This window comes from Lupinus angustifolius, chromosome LG11 (genome assembly GCF_001865875.1).
Source record: "Lupinus angustifolius cultivar Tanjil chromosome LG11, LupAngTanjil_v1.0, whole genome shotgun sequence".
Taxonomy (NCBI): Eukaryota; Viridiplantae; Streptophyta; class Magnoliopsida; order Fabales; family Fabaceae; genus Lupinus; species Lupinus angustifolius.
In genome coordinates this window covers 9818602-9846430 of record NC_032019.1, presented here as the reverse complement: position 1 = coordinate 9846430, position 27829 = coordinate 9818602, and the positions used below count along the sequence as shown (strand labels likewise).

At 32.2% G+C, this 27829-nt stretch overlaps 3 protein-coding genes across 7 annotated transcripts; 2 read left to right on the top strand and 1 right to left on the bottom strand.

The window, feature by feature from the left end:
- On the top strand, positions 5041 to 8369 carry LOC109360292 (protein BPS1, chloroplastic-like). Of its 5 annotated transcripts, none has more exons than XM_019605072.1 (3): positions 5041 to 5211; positions 5860 to 6249; positions 7004 to 8369. In XM_019605072.1, the coding sequence occupies exon 3, from the start codon at positions 7038 to 7040 to the stop codon at positions 8133 to 8135; it is 1098 nt and encodes a 365-aa protein (XP_019460617.1). In that variant the 5' UTR covers positions 5041 to 5211; positions 5860 to 6249; positions 7004 to 7037; the 3' UTR covers positions 8136 to 8369. The 5 variants fall into 5 exon arrangements, with proteins under 5 accessions (XP_019460617.1, XP_019460621.1, XP_019460618.1 ...); XM_019605076.1 differs by lacking the exon at positions 5860 to 6249 and adding an exon at positions 5342 to 5374 and having other exon boundaries at positions 5041 to 5212; positions 7061 to 8369; XM_019605073.1 differs by lacking the exon at positions 5860 to 6249 and adding an exon at positions 5342 to 5374 and having other exon boundaries at positions 5041 to 5212; positions 7056 to 8369.
- Positions 12558 to 20585, top strand: LOC109360436 (mitogen-activated protein kinase homolog MMK2). Its single transcript, XM_019605341.1, has 6 exons — positions 12558 to 12929; positions 14072 to 14201; positions 15058 to 15195; positions 17763 to 18095; positions 19168 to 19351; positions 19971 to 20585. Exons 1-6 carry the CDS (start codon positions 12772 to 12774, stop codon positions 20144 to 20146), a joined length of 1119 nt encoding a protein of 372 aa, XP_019460886.1. The 5' UTR covers positions 12558 to 12771; the 3' UTR covers positions 20147 to 20585.
- Positions 20851 to 26348, bottom strand: LOC109360435 (probable polygalacturonase). Its single transcript, XM_019605340.1, has 6 exons — positions 26219 to 26348; positions 25728 to 26066; positions 23854 to 23974; positions 22637 to 22811; positions 22265 to 22335; positions 20851 to 21688 (listed from the first exon to the last, which is right to left on the bottom strand). The coding sequence occupies exons 1-6, from the start codon at positions 26246 to 26248 to the stop codon at positions 20979 to 20981; spliced, it is 1446 nt and encodes a 481-aa protein (XP_019460885.1). The 5' UTR covers positions 26249 to 26348; the 3' UTR covers positions 20851 to 20978.

Below are 27829 nucleotides of genomic sequence, written 5' to 3'. Positions count from 1 at the left end.
AAACTCAGACTAGAGAACATTAATACGCGCTTGAATTGCGCGTGAGATAAATCCTCACTCATGCTTCATTTTTGCAAAATGGATGAAATACGAAATATGTATTTTAAATTGGATTTTGATTTTTGATTATTAAGACTTTCATTTATTGGTGTAAGAGTTCATTAGATCTCTAAGATAATTAAAACGTTAATAGAAGCGACACTTGTTAAGAGGAACAATTGTAAACTTCAAAATAGATTAATTCTTTACCCATAAAATAAAAATATATTACTAGTACAAAAAAACATGGATTTTGATTCAATTTATTTGATTTAGGATATTATAATTCAACTTCCGTGTAAGAAATTCACAATACAAAATCTTTAATTAGACTTTATTAGGGTGTTTTTCATTCAGAAACATGTTATTGATAATGAATCTGTCAAATATTGTTGAACATGTTTATGATGTCTATTAAACTCGATTTATATTTCCAGATATATTATATTACTCATCATATTTGTTTCGGTGTTTTTGGGTATAGAGGTTTAGTTTGGAAATTAAGAAATATTAACAAGAGTCGGTAAATAGTCAAACAATAATTTTAGTTGACAACTTAAAAATGGAAACAACATTTTTATTTTTATTTGGATCCCACTAGAAATGGCAACGGAGTGGAGCGGAGTCAGGTTTGCACATTCCTAAATCCGAACCCAAAATTCAAAATTCGAACCCGAACTCAACCTCAACGAGGTTGGAAATAAAGATATCATCCCCAAACCCGAACCTGAAAAAAATCCGAAAATTATAAATGTACTAAGGAAAGTATGATATCATTTTTGTTTCATTTTTCTGTGGCATTTCTATTCTCTCTTGTATTATTTCATTTCTTTTATATTTGAAGATCCAATAGTATGTAGAGTAAAATTAGAAATTAAAAACAACAGGCACAAAATAGAAATTTCAATTTTAAATTGAATTACATTACTTCGGAGCGACTTCGGGTTATGGTCTTTACTTTACCAAACCCGAAAATTAAACCCAGATAAAACCTGAACCCGATCACACCTGGTTTTCCCCGTTAAATTTGGGTTCAGTTTGGGTAGGTACCCACTGACTTTGTTTTCATTGTCATCTCTAGGTCTCACATTATTTTATAATTTATTACAACTCTCCATGAAATAAGAACAACATCTACTTTTTTCTCACAATGGCAAATATCATTCTTATTCTTATTTGGATCTCACAACATTTACCTTTTTTTACATCATCTACCTTTCTCCTTACTTTCCTTTGGTTAGAACAACCAAGAGTTGTTCTTATTTAAGAACAAAAATCAGGTAATAAAAATGACACATTGAAAAACAAAGTAAAAATATTCTTATTTTGTTAAAAATAACCTTAAGAACCACCTATATGTTTGCTCTAAGGATGAGAAATGGGGAGGTAAAACTAATGTGATGGAAGAGAATGGTAAGAAAGAGTTAGGTGGAAAACTACATTTATCCCATTACATTATGGTTAAATGAGACATTAAGTTAATACCTAACCTAGTTAGACAATAATGTTAGTTAGACATTAAGGATATGTTTGGGAGTACTATTTTGGAGGGGGAGGGAAGGAAGAGGAGGGTTTAGGAGAGGGATTCCCTTGTTTGGGAGTTTAGTGGAGGAGAGGGGAGGGGTTTTGAAGGATTTTTCAAACCCCCTCAAACCCTCCAAATGCCAAAATATCTAGTTCCCCCAAATTGGGGTGTTTTGGGAGGAAAATAAGTCAAATTACCTAACTATGCTTACTAATATTATTCTATAACATATAATACATAACATACTATTGATTTTTTAAAGGGAGAGGGGGGTAAAATAGAATTTTTGTATTACATTAACCCTCCATCCCCTTCTATCTAAATTTCACACTCCCAAACAAGGGAGGGGTTTAGTTGGATTTGCCATCCCTTCTCCTTCCTTTCCTCCCCCCTCTTTACCCTCTCATCACTCTCCTTTCATTTCCCTCCTAACTCCCAAACAAAGCCTACCTAACCTAGTTAAACATGTTATTGTAGGACTAACCTAGTTATATATATATATATATATCAAACCATTGTGATATTCAGTTAAATTTTACTATTTAAAGTCTATTAGTCCTACTTTGGTCTACAAAAATATATTTTCACTTATATCAATTTAAGTCTATGGTTGCTACTACTTCTTCCATAATTTCAATATTTTTATCTAAATGTTTCAAGTAATCAATGTTTAATCTTGATTTCCTTAGCCATAAAAAAACAGGGTCTAAATCCTTTCTAATATTGAAGAGTTCAATACTAAAATGTAAGGTCCATAATCAGTTTGATAATTTAAAAATAATAATTTAAAATCTACGCCATTAATCTTTTTGATATATACATATCATTATCTCATATGTTATTGGATCCTCTAGAGAAAATCTAGATTCATGGAGATCACGTGTTCTAATTATGTTTCACTTCATGTCTCAAGCCAATCAGAGTACTTTATTTTATTACCTTTTGTTTTTAAATATTTTATTTTATTCACGTGTTAATATATGATTGACTTGAGATAGAGAATAAGACATCATTAGGGACAGATGATCCACATCCGGTGAAATAACAATGCCATTAGACCTTGGCTCATGAATTGGACCGTGGAAGATATCATATTGGTGTCATTTATCCCACAACCATTATTGACATTTAGAAGGATCTATATGAGAGATTTCAATAAACAACTCTACCTATTAGACAACGAATTAACGAATCTATCTCAAAGTGAGTTCAGATTAGGAAGAATTAGGAAAAACCCCAGCAATGAGGAGCAATCATAATCTCATGGACATAGAATATCACTCATTATAAAATAGCAGATGTGCACTCCTATCAATCGCACACATATGGAGTATGTAACGTGATTTCTTATGATGCAAAACAATGGTTAAATCTTACTCATGGATATGGCTCCTACATTAACAAAACTTAACCATTAATAACTCAAGAAGAAAAATAGTGAGATATTGCTTATTCCTTATTTGGTTCAATGATTATTATCAGGTAGCCTTTTGTAGTGTATAATGTTTCACATGGCAAATCGAAAACTAGGATAAATAGTTCTCTTCACAAATACCTCAAGCATAAGGGGGGAAAATCATGAGTGTTATCCCCTTCCATAACATCTCAAGTGGCATAGAAGAAATGCAATCCATAATTAAATCCACCACAAAGCCAAATAAAAAACTATTCCATACAATACAGGATATATTCCATGATAGACAATTAAGCATATATCTTACATCAATCTTGATTGTATTAAACTTCTACTCCCATTCACTATTCTCTACCTCCACATCTTCTATCACAAAGCTTATAGCACTTAATAAAAATAAAATAATAATTAAATATACATTAATTTATATTTTTTAACCAATAAAAATAAAATGATATATAAAATAGTATGTGGAGTGATACACATTGTGAGATAAAAGATTGAATTCCTCTTCTTGTATCTTGGATCAATTCATCATCCACATTTATGTTGTATTGTAAATGTCTACTTGAAACAATTTACATGGACAGGAGACATACTATAACTTAAGAACAACTTAATTTTATTAACTATAACATTCCTTATACACTTATAAACAAACATTACACGCAGGTTGGAATTGAGAAATACATTATTGTAATCGATAATCACTAAGTCTCATAAATACATGTAAAATATAGTTGAAACTTCATTTTCATCTACCAACAAAAAATACTTATCTTTCACTTCTATGAAGTAATGTTGGAAATTGTTGGTTTCAAAGTGTTTTTTAATGCACATTAATGTAGTTATTAATGATGACTTTTGATGTTGTGAAATGAAAAAACTTATTAGTCCCACCTTGTTTGGAGAAGGAAACTTGAAAGACTTTATAAGCCTTAAGTTCCAACCTTGGAGTGTTTTCTAGTGGGTACAATGGATTTTCTAGGTGGTATGAGGACTCATACAAACAAACTCCTCTAGACATGCATGTACTACCACCTCCTTCGTCGTTGCCTGGCTCGGTTCGTGCTGGGGCCGAACATTCTTTTTTTTTTTGGACGTTTGGGCTTGATCTTGGACGTGTAGCTCACCAAATCAATAGTGAGAATTTTGAGAACTGACATTATTAGTCAGAATTGTGGGAAAAGAATTGGTACGCATAACCATTTCTTACAGTGCAGTAAGAAATGTTTTATCTTGAAGACAATGTGATTAATAGTCTGTTTGCACAATTCTAATTATACCATGAAACATCTTAAAAAGAGTAAGCTAATTATGAATCGCACAATATGTATTATTTCACGTCATTCAAAATTATTGGAAAGCAAGCAAATATCAAGTAATAATGGCAAAACCAAAAGATCCTGCAATTTTTTTAAAAAGAAGAGAAAGTAATAGAAGATTTTGTGTAACTTAGTGGCAAGACCCAACAAAATATTAGTCTAATAAAATTCCTCATGATCCTTATATATTATAAGCTTTGTATTACTCCATATTAATTATTGTTTTTAATTTGTCACAAAACTAAAACATGAATTAGATATATATTAACTTTACTCTAACAAATGATAAAAAGAGATTTATGAAGTGATATGATAAAAGATATGTTTTATTATAGTAGGTGCTCCAAAACCAACTAGTGTTGGTTCAAGTGGTACATGCTTGATGTATTTTAAGTAAGGTCTCGAGTTCAAGTCTTGTGGATGGAAAAAATGTCCGCTGAGAGAGTTAGTCCCACATACTTATAGATGTTCTCGGATCGGACATGATTTTTTCAGTGCGAGAATATCCGTGAGAAACAAAAATAAAAATAAAAATAGTAGGTGCTAGAAAAGATTTGATTCATGGCAATAATAATATTTGTTGGGAGACATCTTTACCCACAATTGGTGAGAAGACATATTTGATTATGAAAAAACAAAAAAAACACGCTCCACTGAAAACATGATTATCAACAAGTAGAAAAAAACAAGAAAAATAAAAGAAATGCATTCATAGCATGACAGACCAATAATATGACTCCACGTATATACCGTTGACGAAAAATCATAGAAGTGCCGTAGCTTTATCATTATCGGTTTCTATGTACAGCATTCACATATGAATTGAGCCAACAAACCTGAAATCCCTTCGAAGAAACGAAAATTCTGTCGGCAATCGAATCTCTCTGAACTCTTTGATTTTCATTCTGGTATCATCATCCTCTTCACTCTTACTTTGTTTTTTATTGCAGATCTGTAACGGTTTACTATTTTTTCTTTTTTTCTTTTGTCTTTTTGTGAAATATTTTGATAATCGGTGGGTTTCTTCGGTTTGATTGATATCTAGATCGACGATCTAAAGGTTTTGATAAGGTTTGTATGGTTTGGATTTTTTTATTTTTTTGTAGAATTTATTTATGTGTTTTGAGTGTTGTATGGTTGATATTTTCTGTTTGACTTGTGCTGTTATTGTTTGAAATTTTATAGTTTGGTTTTAAATCTGAAAATAGAAAGGTATTATGAAGAAGAATTTTGATGGATATTTGGTTTTGGTTGGTCTATATTCTTTTCTTACATAGTTACTTACTTAAGGGGAAATCAAAATCTGGTTTGTTAGTTGCTAATTTCTGATTTTATACTTTGTTACATATTGAATTATGGATGAGGATAATCCGGTTCGGCTTTAATGGATTCATAATAAATTGGAAGTACGGTTCAGTTTTGGTATAGAATTCAATCCAAAAACAGCTAGACCACAGTAAACGGTTGTTTCGGTGCGGTTAACTGATTAACTTTTATGTAATTTTCAGCTTGAGTATAATTATTGAGTCCACTTTCACACATTGGTCCTGTCACAGATTTTTCCAAGGTCATTCATTGATGGTGAACCTGGATGAAAGATTCTCACGAGGTTCTCGACACACAGTTGTCGGGAAAAATTGGCATCTGTTGGAGATATTTGTGTCTGGAACTTTGGTTCTTCGCAAGCTTCTTGGTTGACTTGTTGCCAGAAACTTGTGAGATAGTAATTTCCAATAGATGCCTTATCTGATGCCTCATGGGTTCCTGGAGAAGGAATGTAGAAGTTGAGAAACTCTATCATAGCTTGAGCCTCAGCTTGTCATTGCCTGAGCTTTGTCTCTGCTGCCACCTTGCTTTCAGTCCATGGAAGCTTTCCCTGTTCTGTTAATTGTGTTTGTCATTCTTCCACTTGCTTTGAAAATTGAATGATGAGCTTCTCCTATAATCGAGCCAAACCAAACCTCTGAAGCAGATGAATACAGAGATGCCATGATTGAGATAATGAGACGTTAAGGTGTGGATTGAGTAACTGTAGACCAAACTTAAACCATGGCAAGAAAACCTCACCTCTTCCATGAAAATAGACTGAACTGTCAACAAACTGTTTCAACTTGTTTTGTTATTTTCAGTATGATTCTGGTCATGTTAAAAGTTTAATTTGAGTTTTTGGTTTTTCTTCCCACCCATATTGAAATATTGAATACAGAAAGGTAGCTAAATGTTCATCTATATCATAATTCTGAAAGGATTACATGGTGTAAGGAAAGAAATTGTGCTTATCTTGTCCAAAAAAAAGAGATGGTGTTTATTTGCTTAGAGTAGCTGGTGCAGTATATTGATTTGACTCTGCCTTTGTAAGTCTATCATAATTTCATGTATACTTTCTCTTTGATGATTTTACTTTGAAGCGAGCTATTAAAAGGCAGTCTATCATGAAATATTTGTGAACAAAAATGACTTTGAATTTTGCATGTGCATTTTTGTTAGATATCTATTGTTTGTGTGAAGCTTGTCATTTTAAATGGGCGAGCCTCGATGTAACGGTAAGGTTGCTGCATATTGACCAAGAGGTCATGGGTTCCTCTCCATTTGCAGGGTTAAGACTGCATACATCTACCCTCCCCGGAACCCACTAGATGGGGCACTGGGCTGCCTTGTATCTATTGTTTGTGTCTACAAGTATTTTTCTTCTTCCCTACCTGAACCCTAACATTTATTGTATCTTAATTTATGTATGTTCTCTTTATTGCAGTACAGCATAAAAATGGGCCGTCCACAGGATCCACACCATCCCCGATCATTTTTCCCCTTTGGTAATCCTTTTCGGGTGATAGCACCTAAAGGCTCTCACATGTCTCCACAACTTCGTGCACTATTACAAGCTTTTGAGGCAAGATTGACAGATAGGTTGAGTAAGCTTATGCTCAAGAGCAAGGAAGAAACCCTCAGCTTGTCATGGATGACTAAAGCTATGGAGTCACTTCTTGATTCTTATAATGACATAAGAACCCTTATCTCAGATCTTGAGCTGCCTGTGAGTGATTGGGATGACAAATGGATTGAAGTTTACTTGGACATAAGTAGGAAGGTGTTAGATATCTGCAATGCATTTAGCTCTGAGTTCTCTCGTCTGAACACATGCAATCTTTCGCTGAAGTATGCACTGCACAACTTAGATGGCACCTCTTCAAAGCTGTTTGTTCGGGCCTGTTCTTCGCTTGATGATTGGAAGCAACATATTCATTCTATGAACCCTAGAATTGAGAAATGTAGCACCATTTTGGATAACCTTATGAGGTCACTTGATCTGCCGAAGGTTAAAAATTCAGCCAAAGGCAAGATTTTGATGCAAGCTATGTATGGAGTTAAGGTGCAGACAGCATTTGTTTGCAGTGTGTTTACCGCGGCTTTCTCAGGCTCACCAAAGAAGTTGATTGATTTGGATGTGGCTGACATGTATTCATGGGCTCCAGCTTTTAGTAGGTTGCAGAGTCTCATAAATGACGAAATTAGAACAAATTTTTCCAACGGGAAATTTTCTGTTTTGATTGAGTTGGAAGTAGTTGATGCAATTGTGAAGGAATTGAATCCTTCTATCCAAGGTGGTGCAGATGCTACTGTCCAGACGGAATCACTTTTGAAGACTGTTGAAGAACTAGGCAAGGCGGAAGAGAAGCTTTCGAAAGGATTAGATCTTCTTGCAAAGGGAGTGGATCAGTTTTTCAAAGTAGTATTGACTAGCCGCAGCGATTTGCTTTCTGCTCCAAGTTCAGCTAAAGCTGTGAAGAACTGCGGCTTTGGGGGTAATGCAAATCTAAAAGTAGTCTCCTGAATATGCAGCAGTTAACAATGGTATATATACTGGTAAGTCCATGTATTGGGTTCAACTGTTTTAGGATTTATAGTATTTGGTCTTGTTTTATTTGTTATGTTCAGTGTAGCATGAGGTTATATGATAGTATTATTATATCGTTGAAATGTATATTATGTGGCGTGTTATGTGTAATCTCAAACATTAAGAAATATTTAAAAGGTTTTATTGTGCGTATGGAAGATGGTTAACTTTGTAGCCTAGTATGTTCTCAAATAGGATTTGGTCTAGAACGACATTTTATATTGAAGTGGATCTATCAGAGTGGCAAAAAGAATTACACCTTGTGTCGTTCATTATTAAGGTTGATAATTCTTTGTCATTGATATTTTATTCCAAAACTTAATTTTTTTTATAAGCATTCCAAAACTTATTTTTATATGCATGTAAATACGTGAGAATCTTCTTTTTCGCGATACCATTTCGGTTAGTTTTTTGTTAACAGTCCATTCTGACACTCCATTGTTGAAATACATTTTTTAATATGACTGGCTAAGCTTTTCTCTGGCTTAGCGAAACCATTCAACCAGATTCACTTTTTTCTACCAGAAGCATTTGTATTTTGATTAGCCCGTGTCAGAATGTGATTGTTGGAATGTATACATTTTTATAAAATAAATACATTCCGACACTAGTGTGTCAGAATGTATAATTTTTAAGTTGATGTGATAAATGGAAGCCCGTTTTCGTTTTCTTTAAGCTAGGCCGAAACAATAGACCCTAAATTATGTTATATGAACTTATTTATGAGTATGATTTGTCTATGTGATAGAAACTTACAATTCTTTAAGATCAGAAATCAACCTCAAACTGACCGAACAAGATGTTGGTCTAGTGGTAAGGTTTTGTTAGATCCTCAGGATGAGGTTAATGGTTTGAAATTCTTGGAAGTAACACTTGTTGAAAGTGATTGTCATGCATCCTGAAAGAGATTAATTTCTTATTAAAAAAAAGGTGAAAGATACCATTGATAGTACCTAAAAAAAATATAATGAATAATGAGATTGCTTGATGAAATTCATTCTCACATTTGCTTGTCGAAATGTATATTTTTTTTACAAAATTATGAGTTCCAAAAAATTTCAATTTTGAATAGGTCTTTTGAAATACATAAAAAAATATCTTCCGACTCTGGTTTGTAGAAATAGTATACACTGAGTTGTTGGTATTATCTTCTAAGTAGCTGCAAAATGTTGACCCAATGGAAATAACAGATGAAATTTAATCCAAACTTCAAAACACTAGTTTCACATCCCAAGTTTTTTTACTTCAAAATTCCAAAATCACCCTCCCTATTCAAAATTACCCTTTCATTAATTCAAATCATATTCTTCATCTCACTCATTCTCTTCCTCTCTCACTTACCCTCAAACATTACCTCATTCAAACTTTACCCCCATTGTGTATTGCTCACATACAAGGGTAACTCATGTGTGCATGTACAATCTCATACTCATGTATGTGTTTTCTCGTGGGGGAAAGACATAAGTGACCTTGAACATGTGTACACAATGATTGTTGTTTCCAAACTAAAAATATCAATTATGTAAATAAAAATATTATTGGTTTGTGGACTAGGTTGTTCGCTTTATGATTTTTCATGGTAGTGCCATATATTATACAAGCAAACTATCAATCATACAGACCATGTGAATTTCACCATTCAATAATATGGGTAATATCCAACTCAACTAAAAAATTAAAATTTTGGGTATTACTCATGGGCATTGTATAGTGCACTCTTTTGTTATAGTCACCTATATTTCTTTTTCTCTTCTTTTAAAATAGGGTAAGCAAGATCTGACCCGACAGATTATTCTCAGTCCAATGACTTAGGGATATGTCTGACCTGTCTAAATAAATAAAAAAGAACACATCCGATTAAAAGAGACAAATCCCTCATCAAAAAAGGACGGGTTCGGGTCTATGTCTGGGTCACCTGACCAGTCCTTATAGTTATATATCAAGAATAGTTAAATAAGTATTTATTAATACTCATTATGTTCAACCCACATAACTCAAATATTTACAAACTCACACAACATATCTACACCACTTATCATATTATCCTTATTTCTTACCCTTTTTTCAATGTTTAATTCTCCTAGATAATAAAGCATTGCTGCGACGAGAGTGAAAGACACGCGATGCTTAAGAGTTAGTTTTTTTCTCTTCTTCATTGTTTGTTTATCTTCTTTGAAGTTACTTATGTCTATGCTATTGCCTCTGATTGCCAAAGCATAGTAGCCTTCAAACATCTTCTTCATCTTTTTTCTATTATTTTCAAGTCACTATCCACTCCATAATAGACCCTAGTCCTTTTCCTTTGTAGGTAACTGTACAGATTCTAAACTTTTACTTTCACAAAATACAAAATTTAAAACATAAGTTTCAAAATAATTGGTGCCCTTTATTTATAATTAATGTGACAAACCGACCATATTGGTTTACTAGGTGCCTAGGTGGTTAATCATTTTTTTATGTAGTAAATTTTATTTAAACAAAATTAATCATTAATTTATAATAGTTATTGCAGTACGCCAATACCTTGTGTCAAAATTATAGTTTATATACTAATGTATATAATATGCAGATTTTAGTTGAGTTTATTATAGATTGTGATAATTTTGACTGTGCATGCTTAAAGATTTGAGAACAAAATCTACGTTTGTCATTTTGTCCTTTTCCAACTCGGACCTGTCCTTATCTTGACCTGTCTTATTTTGGGCTCGTCTCTCACGCGTCCCATCCTAATTAGGTACGAATTCAAGTTCAAAAATTGATCCGATCAATATTTAGGGACGAATGAAGGATATGCTTAACCTGTCCCAACCCATCATACGCTCACCCATATTTTAAAGTTGAAAAGGAGATAGAGAATACAATATTTCCTTATATCAGGAGATAACTTATTTTCTTCTATAGTAAAAGTATGATTTATATACTGTTTTGTTTAATTTTAAAAATATTTTTATATAAAATAATTAAATATGACACATATCATAATTTTAGTGGCTATATATCTTCTTATATAAGAATATACTTTGTTGTCAAGGACATGTATGTGTTATCATGAATGTGTATTTAAGCTTAGCCAAATGTATGTGAGTAAGGTCGGTCACTTGGACGCATATTTTGTTTTATACTGATATAATTTTACTAATACACACTGAGATTATTTGGTATTTTTTACTTTTTGATAAGTAATTAATCTTTTTTGGATGGGTGACTTCCTCCTCCAATAAATGTTACTATTAGAAATTGAATTCTTAACTAATTATCTTAGAGATCTAGTAAGATTTTACACTGCTAGACTAATATTTTGTTGGTAAAAGTATATAATTGAGGGAGTAAATAAGAGAGGGAGAAATAAGTAAAAAATAGATTAAGATTTGAACAAATGAAAGGTACTTTTAAACAACGAGAATAGTTTTATTTTTCTATAAAGCACTGAAGTCAAAAACTAATATTTTGTGATTTAAATCTAAACTCCAAATCTCCAACCACCATTTATTTCTTGGAGTTACATGAGGCGGCTATGGTTCTTCTCGTCATATTGTTTGAACTTTAATTCCATGTCTATAGTACAAATTCTATGATATTTTTACTTCTATAAATTCTTATACATTATATAAAAAGTAATTTATATTAATTTTTTATGAATAATTAATTTATATGTAATATATGTAATTTTCTTACAATGTATAAGATTTTTCTTATATGTTCTGGTTTTCCACCGGTTAATTACACGTATTTTTGGTAGCACCTATATGCCTATATCATAGAGTGTCGGTCATCTTGCTTCACAATTTGGAATTACCTTCATTGAAAGGAAAGCGTTTTCCTTATTTAAAAAAGAGAAGAAAATATATACAATGACAATATATAAATAATTATTGACTTCTTAAAAAAATAATATAAATAAATGTTGCATAATGTATTAATTAACTTCTCTTAAATCTTTACATTAGTAGTATATAAAAATTATACTCTTAAGAAAAGTATACACCATCATGAAGAAAGAAAAAAAATACACGGATCAACTAAAATTCTAACATACATACACAAATTGTTTCACATTTTACACAATTCTTTCAATTTAATTGCATTTATTTTTAAATAATTCAATTGTATTTTGCCACATACTCCATACTTTGATTTTTACAAAAGCATGATATATTAACAATAAAGTATTTTCAATAGTAAATTAGTAATAATAATTAAAATAAGTGACACTATTTATTAATTTTTTAAACCCCTCAATTTTAATTTGACATTTCTTTATTCTTTGAAACTTCTATTTCATGGTCTCATTTCATAGAAATTTCATTTTTTTTTCTCTCACTCAAAGTCATGCAATTTGACAATTCAATGACAGCACACCAATGTTCATGGAAAAGAAAAGTAAACACAAAATAATGGTCAATTTTTGTTCACGTGTTCAACCGAGCTTGTCCACTTGAAAACAAAGTATAAAAAAATGCCAAAAAAAACCATAAAGTTTGTTCCTTTTCCAACTCAGAATCACAATTTCTAATTTGGGTCTCTCCCATTTTGAGTTAGAACTTAGAAATTTGAAGAGATCAAATTCATAGTCATGTCTGTTGTTGAGTCAACTGAGCATAACATCAGAGGTGTAGCCACTCATGGTGGACGTTATGTTCAGTACAATATCTATGGTAACCTTTTTGAGGTTTCCACAAAGTATGTTCCTCCTATTCGCCCTGTTGGTAGAGGTGCTAATGGTATTGTTTGGTAAGAAAACAAATTTTTTAGTGTTTTGTTGAATTCATTGGGTTTCTTATTGTTTTTTTTGGTGTGTAAATGGTTGTCCTTACTTTGAGCTATGTTTTTTTACTTGCACAAAGATTCTAAATTGCGGCTGCGGTTATGTTGTGTGGTTAATTGTGGTAAAATGCGGCTATGTGGTTGTAATTATGAGATACGATTGTGGAAACAGCCAAAACTGCAATATTGTGGCCGCAATTATGGTCGTGGACCAAATTTAGAATCCTGGATGCATCCTGTGTTTTTCGAACACCTGATATGAAAGCAAGGAAGTAGCTTTTGCTGCTAATCAAACCCCCTTTTGTTAATTTAGATTAAATTGTAAGTGGATAAGTGGAACTGATGCTCTATATGGTGGTTGATTATTTTGTTGCTAGGTTTTGTCAATTTTTTTACTGAACTAGATGTTAGGCGTGATTGGTAATATCAATGATGATTGAATTGGTTATTTTAGTGTAATGATGAAGGATTATGAGCTCAAAGCCCCAAATTGTTGTATTCTTTCTTCAATGCTTTTCATAGATAGGTTATGACTTTTCCATTTCATCGTGAGACTCATGAACTTTTTTTGTTGTTGATAGATTCCTGAACTAAATCATTGTTTGGTTGTTTTGCTGAGCTGGTTATGGCAATCTATTACTCTAAACTCCATTGTTTCTAATCATTATTTTCAATTTGATTGGAATATATTAATTGAAAGAGAGTCAAGGTTTAGTCTTGTGGGAAGTATTGATTGTATCCAATCTTGTCATAGATCGCAATTTACTTGTAGTTGGTGCTGGTGAAGAGTCATACACTTTCATTTCTCTTCCGATTTCATTTTTTGCTGTCCAATCAAATGAGTTGATAGCACGATTCAGTGTGATTCAAAGTGGAAAATGAGATAGAATTATTCTTCTGGCCTCTCTGTGTGCTTAGGCGATATTGATACTGTAAATAGCATAATCTTGGTATGTTTTGGACCCACTAAACAGAGCACCATGTGTATGTTGTGGATGGTTTCTTATAGTTTAGTGTTTGACAAGACTTTCTTTTTTTCCCACGCATGTGACTTTGAATCTCTGTTATCAACAATGTGAGGGACAATATTGTTTTTTGATTTCCTTCAGTGCTGCTGTTAATGCGGAGACACGTGAGGAAGTTGCCATTAAGAAGGTTGGTAATGCATTTGACAACAGGATAGATGCCAAAAGGACCTTACGAGAAATAAAACTTCTTCGGCACATGGATCATGAAAATGTAATTTTGAGTATCTTTTACTTGCACTCTCCATATAGACCTTGTTTTCTTCACTGTTATTGTTTATTTTTATCCATGGCAGTGTCAATTTTCTTCTTTAACTTATTATTGGTTCCTTTCTTTGTATTATCTGTTTCTTCCCCCATTTTCTGTTACATCTGCAAAAGATCTGTGACATAGAAATTTATTTTTGCTTACTGAACACACAAGCAGTGCTGCATGATGCAAAATTCTGGTTGTTTTGTTACTTATATACTTCTGAAAATATTTTCTCTTGGTGTCTAAATTTGTGCTCTGTTGGGCTGAAAATTTCACTACCAAAGCTCTGCAGTCAAAGCAATATGTCTGATCTTCACTATCCTCCAATCTAAATTTAGCATATTTAAACATGCTTTTGGATACCAAGAAGCTATTGGTTTATTGGTGTAAGACCATGCTAGATCCCCAAGATGACCAAAAGGTCAAGGGTTTGATTCTTGGGAGCAACACTTGTTGGGAGGGCAACCACACACCCCGAAAAGGATTAGTTCCTTACCCAAAAGGGTGACAAGATACCATTGATAGTACAAAAAAAACATGCTTTTGGATAGTAAATTAGATCTTGGAGAGTATCATATTTTTGCTTTTTCCATATGACTGCTTTCCCTTTTTGAAACTCAGATTATGGTAAAAAAAAAATTGATGTTAGTTTTAAAACAAATACTCTTCTAGTTGTCAGTCTCTTACAGTGCTTCCTCTTTGATTAATAAAAGGCGCTTGATTGGATTTTCCTCTTCAGGTTTTGATTATAAAAATACTCATCAGTACTAAATTTTCAAAGTAGACTGCTTTCTCAACACTTATTTCTCCAATGCAGGTGATGTCCATTAAAGATATTATACGACCTCCACAGAAGGAGAATTTCAATGATGTGTATATTATTTCTGAGTTAATGGACACGGATCTGCATCAAATAATACGTTCCAATCAACCATTGACTGATGATCATTGTCGGGTCAGCACTTCACTATTTCTTTTAAAATGTGATTTTTTATGTCTACCTAGTAAAATGTCCCTTTACTAATTGCTTGATTGCTGTAATCATCTCCTTTGGTTTTATTGTTTCTCAAACTAATATAAAACATGAAAAAATTAAAGGGATTAATTAACAATGGTGAATAATATATATTTTTGCCTACTTACGTACTAAGTAATGCCATGTTTACAACATTGTCATTTCAATTGCGAAATATTGCACACATGGTTCCATCTGTGAGTTTGGTTGCCCCACTTTAACTTTTTCCTGTTAAAGTCAGTTCCATGTTTGCAGGTTTGTAATGTTGTGTCTGCGAGAATAGTGTAGTGACGTTGCTTTTACTTTCTACAAAGTAACATTTCTAATAATGTCAATGGTGTAAATAAAATTCCTCCAGGTTGTTTTAAACTTGACACTAGTAATGTTTTTTATATGACATAAGGGATGGACTCATTCACTACAAAAGTAATGATGCATATACTCTTTTCGTCAATATTTGAAAGATCACATTCACCTTGGATATTGGTTTCCCTGATTATTCTTATTTCCAATGTGTATGAACTCCAGGTTCTAGCCACACTCTAAAGTGTTAACCTATTTTATTTGTCTTTTATTCTTGTTGCATCATTCCATTGTTATTAGTAACCTTCAATCACTGGAACCGTTATGCTTTGATTATCATCAGTCCTTAGGCTTTTTTAAAATCTTTGTTTATCCTGATATTTGAGGCCAAAATTTTGTTCATTGTTGGTTCTCTAGTTATTTGCAAAATGTATTATGAATTTGTGCCGGATGTGTGTACTTCGGTCCACTTCCTATATAACAGACAAGTTAAAATACTCGAATATTAATTGGCTTTACAATTTATATTTAATTTAATATGATGAATTACTTTGGATTTTAGCTCAGTAATGTTCTTGTTGTTTTGAATTAAAATAGCAACTGAAATTGTGGGTTTTTGTAGCAATACATATTTAAAATTTATGTATACTTTGGAACGGCCTAGGAGCCCAGAAACTTGGAGACAAGATGAAACCCGAACAGTGTAATAAGTGGTGTAGCTTCCACCATCTATTACAATGTACTGGCTTCACGCACTATAGCATAATTTTTATAATCTGTCATACATCCATTTATAAGATCTATTTTTTCCAGTATTTCCTGTATCAGTTGCTACGAGGGCTCAAATACGTACATTCAGCAAATGTTTTGCACCGTGATCTAAAGCCTAGCAATTTGCTACTGAATTCCAATTGTGACCTTAAGATTGCAGACTTTGGTCTTGCTAGAACTACATCTGAAACTGATTTTATGACCGAGTATGTGGTTACTCGATGGTATCGTGCTCCAGAATTGCTTCTTAATTGTTCAGAATACACGGCAGCCATTGATATATGGTCTGTTGGTTGCATACTTGGTGAAATCATGACAAGACAACCCCTCTTTCCTGGCAGAGATTATGTTCATCAGTTTATTGTTTCTCAAACTAATATAAAACATGAAAAAATTAAAGGGATTAATTAACAATGGTGAATAATATATATTTTTGCCTACTTACGTACTAAGTAATGCCATGTTTACAACATTGTCATTTCAATTGCGAAATATTGCACACATGGTTCCATCTGTGAGTTTGGTTGCCCCACTTTAACTTTTTCCTGTTAAAGTCAGTTCCATGTTTGCAGGTTTGTAATGTTGTGTCTGCGAGAATAGTGTAGTGACGTTGCTTTTACTTTCTACAAAGTAACATTTCTAATAATGTCAATGGTGTAAATAAAATTCCTCCAGGTTGTTTTAAACTTGACACTAGTAATGTTTTTTATATGACATAAGGGATGGACTCATTCACTACAAAAGTAATGATGCATATACTCTTTTCGTCAATATTTGAAAGATCACATTCACCTTGGATATTGGTTTCCCTGATTATTCTTATTTCCAATGTGTATGAACTCCAGGTTCTAGCCACACTCTAAAGTGTTAACCTATTTTATTTGTCTTTTATTCTTGTTGCATCATTCCATTGTTATTAGTAACCTTCAATCACTGGAACCGTTATGCTTTGATTATCATCAGTCCTTAGGCTTTTTTAAAATCTTTGTTTATCCTGATATTTGAGGCCAAAATTTTGTTCATTGTTGGTTCTCTAGTTATTTGCAAAATGTATTATGAATTTGTGCCGGATGTGTGTACTTCGGTCCACTTCCTATATAACAGACAAGTTAAAATACTCGAATATTAATTGGCTTTACAATTTATATTTAATTTAATATGATGAATTACTTTGGATTTTAGCTCAGTAATGTTCTTGTTGTTTTGAATTAAAATAGCAACTGAAATTGTGGGTTTTTGTAGCAATACATATTTAAAATTTATGTATACTTTGGAACGGCCTAGGAGCCCAGAAACTTGGAGACAAGATGAAACCCGAACAGTGTAATAAGTGGTGTAGCTTCCACCATCTATTACAATGTACTGGCTTCACGCACTATAGCATAATTTTTATAATCTGTCATACATCCATTTATAAGATCTATTTTTTCCAGTATTTCCTGTATCAGTTGCTACGAGGGCTCAAATACGTACATTCAGCAAATGTTTTGCACCGTGATCTAAAGCCTAGCAATTTGCTACTGAATTCCAATTGTGACCTTAAGATTGCAGACTTTGGTCTTGCTAGAACTACATCTGAAACTGATTTTATGACCGAGTATGTGGTTACTCGATGGTATCGTGCTCCAGAATTGCTTCTTAATTGTTCAGAATACACGGCAGCCATTGATATATGGTCTGTTGGTTGCATACTTGGTGAAATCATGACAAGACAACCCCTCTTTCCTGGCAGAGATTATGTTCATCAGCTGAGACTGATCACAGAGGTATTAGCTATATATATATATATATATATCATACATGCAGTTTCTTCTGATGACTTCTGAATTGCTATTATAAGTCTACTTAGACTGATTGTGCGCTTGTTTGTCTGCCTTCCTTTTCCATTTTATATCAGAGTGTTAGTTCTACTTGTAACTTAGAGTTCTAACTTCTACAACACTATGCTGAAATTACAGCGTCAAAGTTTGCAAAAATGAGAAAGATGTTTCTTTCCTCAAGGGAGATGCTTAATGCAACTCTAAATATTAGGAGATCTAATCGATTAAGCAACACAACAGACTAAGAATTTCTTGTGTGAACATGATCCATATATGCCTTGCAATGCAGGACAGTAGAAGGCACAGGAGCCAATAGATCACAATTAAGGTTTTGTTGAGATAATTAGTGGAATTGGAGGCTCACACATGATATGTAGGGCAGGGCTGGTTTGCAAGTATAAGGATGAGCCGATGAGGGTAAAGGGTCAATAAGTATTGAACTTTTAGTGATGTTTGCCAATGGATTCAAGTCCAGTGGTTTTAAAAACATAGTAAATATTGAGAAGAAGAAAAGACATATGCATCACCCTGTGTCCCATAGTTTGTGAAAAATTTGGATCCTTAAGCTAATGTCTTTTGGATTTTACAGTCTATGCCACTATTTCTTATGAAAAACTATGAGCATCAGTCCAAGTTTTGATGTTCATTAAAACTTAAGTGCTTGATTTTTACATATGGGGCATGTACATAAGTCCTTCCGTATACAACGATTTCTCCAGAAGATCATACCATATATTGTTGTGAAAAAAATGAAATAATTATTCTCTCTATACCCTACGTTGTTTCCTTCTAAGTTTTTTTGGGAACATAAGGGAACCATCAACTTGAGAAATGAAACTGAGTAAATTAAGTAATGGATAGATAAGTCATTATGTTCCAACTTGTGGCAATTCCTATTTGCAAAATTAAATTCTGATTATGCAGTTTCCCCTTAGCTTGCATATTCTTTTATCCTTATCACTCCTCCTCTTGCTGATTAAAATTAACTGAAGAATGACAATTTCATTGCTTCCAACAGCTGATAGGTTCACCTGATGACTCCAGCCTTGGATTTTTACGAAGTGATAATGCTCGTAGGTATGTAATGCAGCTTCCACAATATCAAAAGCAAAACTTTTGTACTAGATTTCCCAACATGTCTCCAGGTGCTATTGATTTGCTAGAGAAGATGCTTGTCTTTGATCCAAACAGGCGCATTACAGGTAAATCACCATGCTCCCCCCCACCCCCCCAAAAAAAAAGAAAAAAGTTATATTGTATGGTACAAATTTATTTGTTTGAGCTATATATGGCTTGGAATAATGTCAGCAACAGACGTTGATGTAAAGATCAAATTGTAACAACTAACAAGTGCCTCGGGAAGTTAAAGGGCAAAAATATAATTAAATCTGAGGTTATCCATTCATATTTTGGTAATTAACAGCTAAGCCTTTTTCCGAAGGGTCAGTTACATGAATCAAACAACAACATAATGTTTTGTCATAAATCACTCAAATTTTGGTATAATTTCTTGTAATTTTGTTTAAAAACTGTGCTTGTATGTTTGTGCAGTGTTTGCTGCTAACCTCTGATGATTTCTTAGTCTGAAACAATCATATCAATAATAAGTTTTTTTTTTGCTTTAAGTGGGATGTATGCTCATTTTCGTTTTCGATGACTGTTTGTATAGCAGTTGTGTTGATCACTTACCAATTAGGTCATGTGTAATAAAGTGACTGCAGGTCATATAGTTGAATTCATTAAGATTCTGATATTTTCTCGTGTTCCTCGACAAAATATCTAATAAAGGCCTTTTACGAAATCTTTATAATTTTTTTTCAGTTGAGCAGGCTTTGTGCCACCCATACATGGCACCACTCCATGATATCAATGAAGAACCTGTTTGCTCCAGACCTTTCAGTTTTGACTTTGAACAACCATCATTCACTGAAGAAGATATAAAGGAACTCATTTGGAGAGAGTCTGTGAGGTTCAATCCTGATCCACCAATTTACTGAGATGTTGCATTTATCTTGTATGTGTGTAGTGAAATACTTGTTGACTAATTTACAAGTTACAACACTACTTGGGAAGTTGCAGCTCTTCACAAGATACTATGAAACATGTTGGAAATATTGACATTGTTATGAGCTATCTTTTATTTTAAGTCTCATCTCAGATTGTTGAATGATTATGTTGTTGAGATATTGTGAGGAAAGGATTAGTAGATATGAGCAACATTACTCTAAGGTTTTAGGCTTTAAGCAGAATATTGAAGAGAAGCATCTACTTGTTGCATCCACTTTTTCTGTCCTTTAGACTATTGAAAATGCACCCAAAAAACTTTTCAATTTGGAAAGACATTGACATGAATGTAATGGTTTCTTAGTGTTCTAAATATTGTAAAAGATTCTGTTAGCTATATTTTTTGCTTTAGTCAAACAAATTTGGATTGGAGTCCTCTTAGCAAAACTTAACTAGCAAATTTTAATTAAGGGATAGTTCTAACAATACTCCACAAAATTAGCATGACTTGCAATTCAGTCTCTAATTTTTTTTGTTCTAAGTGTCAAATAGTTACTGTATAGAATGTTGAAGTTAGTGGAAGAATGTTTAAGAACTACACTATATATGGGATGGTTTTGAGCTTTTCACTTTAATTAATCTTACCACTGCATAGAGGCTCTTAGCATCATCATGTCATCCAAGAAACGAGTAGAGAAAAAAACGAAAGTTGTTTCATTACCATAATTTAAGAGAATTCATTTCTCAACTTGAGCTATGCTTTTTGGATAATTATAGAAGACTAGCCTTAAATAAACAACTATATGATACATCTTGACGCATGACTCATGCATGTTTAATGCTATAAGTACATTTCTTAAGCTCCAAGTTATCAACAGGTAGATTCTCAGTTGGAAAATCACATGTTGTGATCTTCTCCGACCCCGGATCAGGCAACAAGTTACATGGCTGAGGGGTAACCCCACTTGTGACCCCTTCAATATCGGTGCAAGTCCATGGCTGTTTCTTGGCCTTAACTGCCATTCCAATAGTGACATTGGAAATGCATATTCCCTTAAAAGGGTCATTAGAAATTCCTTCCAATCTAGCAGCCATGGTCACATTATCTGCAACCATATCTCTATAGTTGATGTTTGAGATTTCAGGCAAAGCATTAGGATCATAGTGAGTATCAGCATGTGAACCATAATTACCAGTCATCCAAAATGCCCATTTCATTGTATGCATGGTCATTTTCTGAACATATATGTCCTTCACATACCCTCCTCTACCTACTGCTGTTTTTATTCTGATGCCTGATTCTGTATGAATTGCTGTAATGTCTTCTGCTCTAACATCTTGAATTCCACCAGACATTTCACTTCCTAAGGCTATGGTTGCACTAAATGGAGAAATGCATGTTAACCTTCTTATCACTAGTTGTTTGGTTGGCCAACCAAACTTTATGCCATATTCATCCCATCCACTTTTCACTGCTACACAATCATCACCAGAAACTATGTAGCAGTCTTCAATTTTTGTGTTTGTGCAGGAATCTAACGAAAAGAAAAGGAGAAAGAAGAATATCAATGCATAATTTTTTATTGCAATGTTCAATTCTTCTATGTAAAAGTTTTTTAATTCAATCCACATATTTAGAATTATTTTCAATCTGGTCATTGTTGTTTATTGATGGTATAACATAGTTTGTTGGAGTCAAAGCATAAGGATCAACATGAAAACATAAGAACTAAATGGCAATCTATCATCACATGCAAGGTATAAAACACATGTTTTGTCCAACAGGTGACATAACTTTTCAATTTGGCCCTATACTTTTAAGTATAACATACGATATAATAGCAATATAAGGTTAAAAAGGGTGATCTAGTGTATGAGATTTCCACTTTGTGGGGATCTAAGAGTATATATATGCAGCCTTATCCCGGTAAACAGAGAGGCTATTTCAAAAAATTGAACTCGTGACCTCATGATATTGTACACATACACACTTTAAATATTTTAAAGATGATGATCAAGCTGAAAAAAAGCGTAGCAGATATGAACAAATAGTATAAACTAAGAAAGTAATTTTAGTGACATGATTCTAAAATTAAGATGCAAATGCTAACCTGGGTTGATACCATCTGTGTTTGGAGATGTGACAGGAGCAATGATGGTGATGCCTTTCACAATAATGTTGCTGTATAATATTGAAAACTTAGTTATAATCTTATAATCATATCAATGTTAGTGTGACAAAATGTCAAATGTGATATTTAGGGCATTTAAAACTTGAATATGACCATATAACTTTTTTTTGGTACAACCAATCCTAATTCTATGAGTAAAGAATTAGTCTGTTTTTTAATGTGGGACTGTCGTTCCCAATAAATGTCATTCTCAGCAATCAAACCTTATTCTTTTTTACTCAATAGGGTCTTATACCACTAAATCATACATTGTTTATACTTTAAATGACTTTGTAAGAAGGGTATGATTACCTGCTATAAACAGGATGAATATTCCATGATGGAGAATCTAGGAGGGTTAGATTTGAGATTTGAATGTTTTCAGAGAACATTATTTCAATCAAGTAGGGGCGTGTATACTTCAATTTTTTCTTGTGAAATTGTTGCCACCAAAATTCACCTTGACCATCTATGGTGCCATTATCACCTGTTACAACAAGGGTCATAATTGATATATTTAATATTTAATAATAGTTCAAAATGGGTGAAGATCCTATCCCGTACCAAATTACATTAAAAATATAAGTAAAAAATAATATAATCTATCACTTTTGTTACTTAAATGGAATGTAATGGTATTTTTACCCTAGATATAAAAGGAAAAGTAAAAACTTCTCTCTCCGGTTGGAGAAAAATAATTCCATCCAAAACCACTCTACCAATAATAATATTGAGCAATAGTAACCTTTTTTTTACAAACTTACTATTATTGGGTGAAATTTACATGGGACTCAATAAATAAAAAGCAAATCCATGTGATATATTGGATTCTAATGAATTAGGCATACCAACATGAGTTTTTCAAATGTGTACAAGTGTATATGTTGAGGATTACAGTAATTATTATTTTTTGGATACTGATGCATTTATCATTCTTTAATATTGATATATTTAATTTTTGAGAAAAAAATGTATACATTGAAGGATAAAAGTTTTATGTATAGTTAGTCTATCATTCAAAAAAAATAATAATACAAATAAATAATAAATGATATATTGATTATGTGCATAGATATTATATTCTTGAAAACTTTCTATAATAATATTTAGCATGCGTCTTTAGGCACAAATTAGACTAGCTTCACAGAACATAAAGAATAAGCAGAGAATTTAAAAAATTGAAAATGAACAAACATATATATTACAAGATCTTAGTTAAATTTAATAATAATTATATTAACAAAATGATAGATAAACAAACAAACTAATAATGCTGGTTTAGTCATTGGGAGTAAGTAAAGTTTGGTTAATATAATTCAAACTTTTTGGTGCTCAGCACATGTTAGCTGAAATATTTGACCAACCTTAAGTAAAAGTTTTTTTGGTAGTATCCTCTCATCTTTTAGATAAGGCATTAATCTATTTCGGGGCACATATTTGCCCCTCCCAACAAGTATATCTCTTAGTAATTGAATATTTAATATTTTAATCTTTTAGCATGACCTTACATTATTAGTTTTTTTCCATACCTGTCACAATAACATCAGTGAGGTTTGTTCCAAAAATGAGACTAGTGAACCTTCCTGCAGCTGCATCTCTTCCTCTACCGTAGGATGGGAGTGGCTCAATCACAGGCCACTCACTAATATCCTAAACCAATATATGAATACAATCAAAAAGTTTTAGTTAAGTACCACATGTGATGAAAGTGCCAAAAATGTGTCACATGTTGTCCCTTTACCCAAAAGACAAAAGCCTATTCATTTTTACCACAAGTCCACAACATAGGAGTTAGTACCTTGGATGAAGGGACAGAATAGTTAAAAGGGTATTTGGGTAAATAGCTTAATTAAATAAGTATTGAATAATTTATTAAAATCAATTAAAGAACCTGTTTTTGTAAGCATGTTTGATTAATTTATTGGAATAAATATGTATTGCTAGAAAATGAAAGGAATTTGAGTCACTTAACCATGAGTTTCATCCAACATGAGTTTCATCCTTATGTTCCAAAATATGTTACTAAAAGCATTCATTTCTAAATATTTTACCATACACAAAATATTAGTCTTTTCATGTCTTAGGAGGCAAAGAGAGCACATCTCTGGCCCACAAAGTGTGTATTTGTGATTGATTAAAATATATATATATATATATATATATATATAAAAGTTAAAAATTTAATAATCAAATATTTGGTGACTAATCAAAATGTCATCCAGTAAGGGAATACTATATTAAATTTTTAAGTTTCTTTCTTAACTTTTTTCATAAGCTCTTTATCATTATAAGCTTTGTATAATCTCTTCTAAGAATAGAGGTTCATTTTCCCATAAACAAGAATAAGGGTGCTTCTTCCAAACAGGGTTTTGGAGGTTGAATATTGCTTTCATGAATTAATTAAGAGTATTGCTTTGATAGCCTAGGTTTCTAGTAACAGTAAGAAGTGAGAAACCTTGTGACACATTTGTATCTCATTTATTGGACATTTTCCCTAATATGTATCTCAAAAGTGAATCCCTTTAAAAACATCTATTTTCCACTTTCATGAATTTTTCACGAGTCTATGACAATGATAAATATCATATTACTTTTATTCTGCCAGTGAAGAAATTCTACCTAGAGTACTAAACTAGGGATATCTTATTAATTTTCCATCAATAAAGTTTTCAACCATGCATATAATTAAAGCTTAGAGCATCACTTCCTAACTTATTTCATTGCCTTTTCTCTTATGTCATTAGAATTGTGAAATATTTATGCCAATTGTTACCATTTTTTTAATCAACACTAATTGTTACTGAGTAGAACAATAACATTAGTTCAAATACAACAATCAGTATAATCAGCAAAACAACTTTTGCATCTACTTTGGCTATGCTGAAAGGTAACACTACTTTTAAAATCAAAGTTAGGATACTCAAGTAAGGAATAATGTAAATTTGGAAGATTTAACTTTAATGTTTATAAAAGTAAAACAACTAAAGATGGAAGATCCTGATCCTAAAGATACATGGTGATTTTTTTGGATAGGCTTTGGTATAAAAAAGACTTTAAAGTAAATGAACAGAAGCAAAACTTTTCACAGAAAGGTGTTTATTTTGATAAAAACTACGTTTGGCACATATACATTTGTTTGGTATCACAGAAAAAAGATTCAAGCTTCAAAAGAAAGCTACATTTTAACTTTTTTGAGAAGCCATATTTCTAACTTCTAAAAAAATCACTTTTACTAAAATTGCTTTTGACATTTCCTCATTTATTTGGTTGAGCTAATAAAAAGCAGAAGCTTCAAAAGAAAAGCTGAATGTTTGAGAAAATACTTTTAGCTTCTCAAAAAATCACTTTTACCAAAATCACTTTTTTAAGCCTAAATCACAAATAATGAACAGAAATGAGATACCTGAGAAGCAAGGAGAACAGCATCTTTGTCCAGATAAAGTGTGAAATGACTTGTGAGATTAAAGCTTCCAGTAAGCCATTTCCCTGCAGGAACATATAACTGAGCCCCTCCTTCAGAACCATACTGACTCAAGTGATTAATGGCAGATTGAAAAGCCTTTGTGTTTGATGTATTTCCATCACCAACACCACCAAAATCAGTTAATGAAACACTGTGAGCCCTGCAATTTATAGCACTGTACTCAAAGGAAGTGCTTATAATTTTGGCTTTTCTGCTTTCACATCTCTCTGGACTAAGCATAAGTGCCACCAAAATGATAGCTAAAACCAACCTACTAATCTGCAAAACAAAGCACAATTTAGAACAAAAAAGTTGTTAGAAAATTAAGGTATTGGTAATTCTATAATCTTGCTAAGGGGATTTGGTTATAGAAGATTAAATGGTACTTCATAGATAGAATGATAGAGGAAGAAAAAAAGTATCATATGTACCTTCATGTGAGATTTCCACAAGAGCTTCATCCTAAGAAATAGGCACTTTGATATTGTTTGAGGTATTTGTGGAGAGTGGAGCTATGTCAAATATTTATAGGTAAATTTTAGTTATGGCTAAGTGGTTCTTGAGTGCTTCAAATTTCATAGGCACGTTCTTAGGGGTTTGTTAACAAAATAAATAATCGAAAGTATCCATCTGATAATTTATGTTTAATGATTATTGTCTCTTTTGAAAAAATGTAAATAATATAAATGAATAATAGATGATATATTAATTATAAATTTTTACATTGACAATATATAAATATTCCACTATAGTCAAAATTATAATTTAATCTTAGTATATAAATAAATTGGTATATATAGCTATAATGCTACTATACTTTAAGTTCCCAATTTAGGGGGAAAAGTATATACTAAATATACTCCTTTTGTTATTACTAGCATGTATATAGTGTCTGTCATCTGAAATTTTATTTATTTTATATAGAATGTATCATCTTTATATTATATTATTTAAGAAAATTATTATGGGATATATGCTCCGGTTAGAAATGAAAGTAAACTGTTATAGTTAAATAATTTATCCACATCAATATAATTCACTTATTCATTAAAAATACCACGTAGTTTGGAAATGGGAGGTTTAAGAATTAATGTGGTAATTAAAAGGGAAACATTAATTTACATTAAGAGATATATAATATTTAGAAACATGAAATTAGAATTATTCCATAAAAATTATTTTATGTTTTCCTTTTATCTATTATTATATTATAGATTAAAGTATTGAAAAATTGAAGTAGAACTATGTTTTTAGTTGTCTCGAGGAGCCATGATATACTTATTGAATGAATGGTGGTTGATCTATTGCGTGCAAGTCTTAAATCTTAGCTCCAAATTATTTATTTATTTTGATAAGTATCTTAGCTCCAATTTTGAATAGGAGTTGTTTATTTTCTCCAAATCTATGAGTGGATGCTTGTTTTCTTATTCTTTTGCTTTGAAGGTTTTACTTAAGCAGATCATGTGAAGAAATATGATAATCATGGTGTATCCCCTTTTCAAATGGACATAAATTCTCTCAAATATCAACACGACGTTAGTCTAATAGTGTAAGTCCTTGTAAGATCATTACCAAAAGGTAAGATTCAATTCTTGGGAACGACATTTATTAGAAATAGACAATCATGCTCGGAATGAATTAGTTTTTTATCTACAGGTGAAGAGATATCTTGGTAGTACAATTTTTTTTATCTAAAATATTGATGATTGAAAGTTTGGGAGTTGAGTATTTTTAAAAATTGATATTATTAGTGTGCATCAAGTCCTGTCCTACAATCAAGACTTACTAGAAATTAATGTCTATCTAGGAAGAAAGAACATGAAAGTATATACAACCTCTCCAACAAAACATTTTTTGTAACCATAGTCACTAATTGAACCCCCAATAACATTTTTGATAAGCTCAACTATCTATCACTATTTGGTAGAGTCTCTTGTTCAATTAATGAATATGATGAACCCCTTTCATCATTTTCTTGTTTTTTCCCCCTATAGAAATGTAAAATTGTTGTCCGTGGTACTTGACAAGAGTGTTATTCGATT

Excerpts from the sequence above, each read along its gene's own strand:
- LOC109360292 (XM_019605072.1), top strand. The coding sequence starts at position 7,038 with ATGTTCTCTTTATTGCAGTACAGCATAAAAATGGGCCGTCCACAGGAT.
- LOC109360436 (XM_019605341.1), top strand. The coding sequence starts at position 12,772 with ATGTCTGTTGTTGAGTCAACTGAGCATAACATCAGAGGTGTAGCCACT. Across the intron at positions 12,930-14,071 it reads GGTGCTAATGGTATTGTTTG|TGCTGCTGTTAATGCGGAGA; the intron begins GTAAGAAAACAA and ends GATTTCCTTCAG. Across the intron at positions 18,096-19,167 it reads AGCTGAGACTGATCACAGAG|CTGATAGGTTCACCTGATGA; the intron begins GTATTAGCTATA and ends TGCTTCCAACAG.
- LOC109360435 (XM_019605340.1), bottom strand. The coding sequence starts at position 26,248 with ATGAAGCTCTTGTGGAAATCTCACATGAAG. Across the intron at positions 26,067-26,218 it reads TGTGGAAATCTCACATGAAG|ATTAGTAGGTTGGTTTTAGC; the intron begins GTACATATGATA and ends TTTGTTTTGCAG. Across the intron at positions 21,689-22,264 it reads CACAGATGGTATCAACCCAG|ATTCCTGCACAAACACAAAA; the intron begins GTTAGCATTTGC and ends TCTTTTCGTTAG.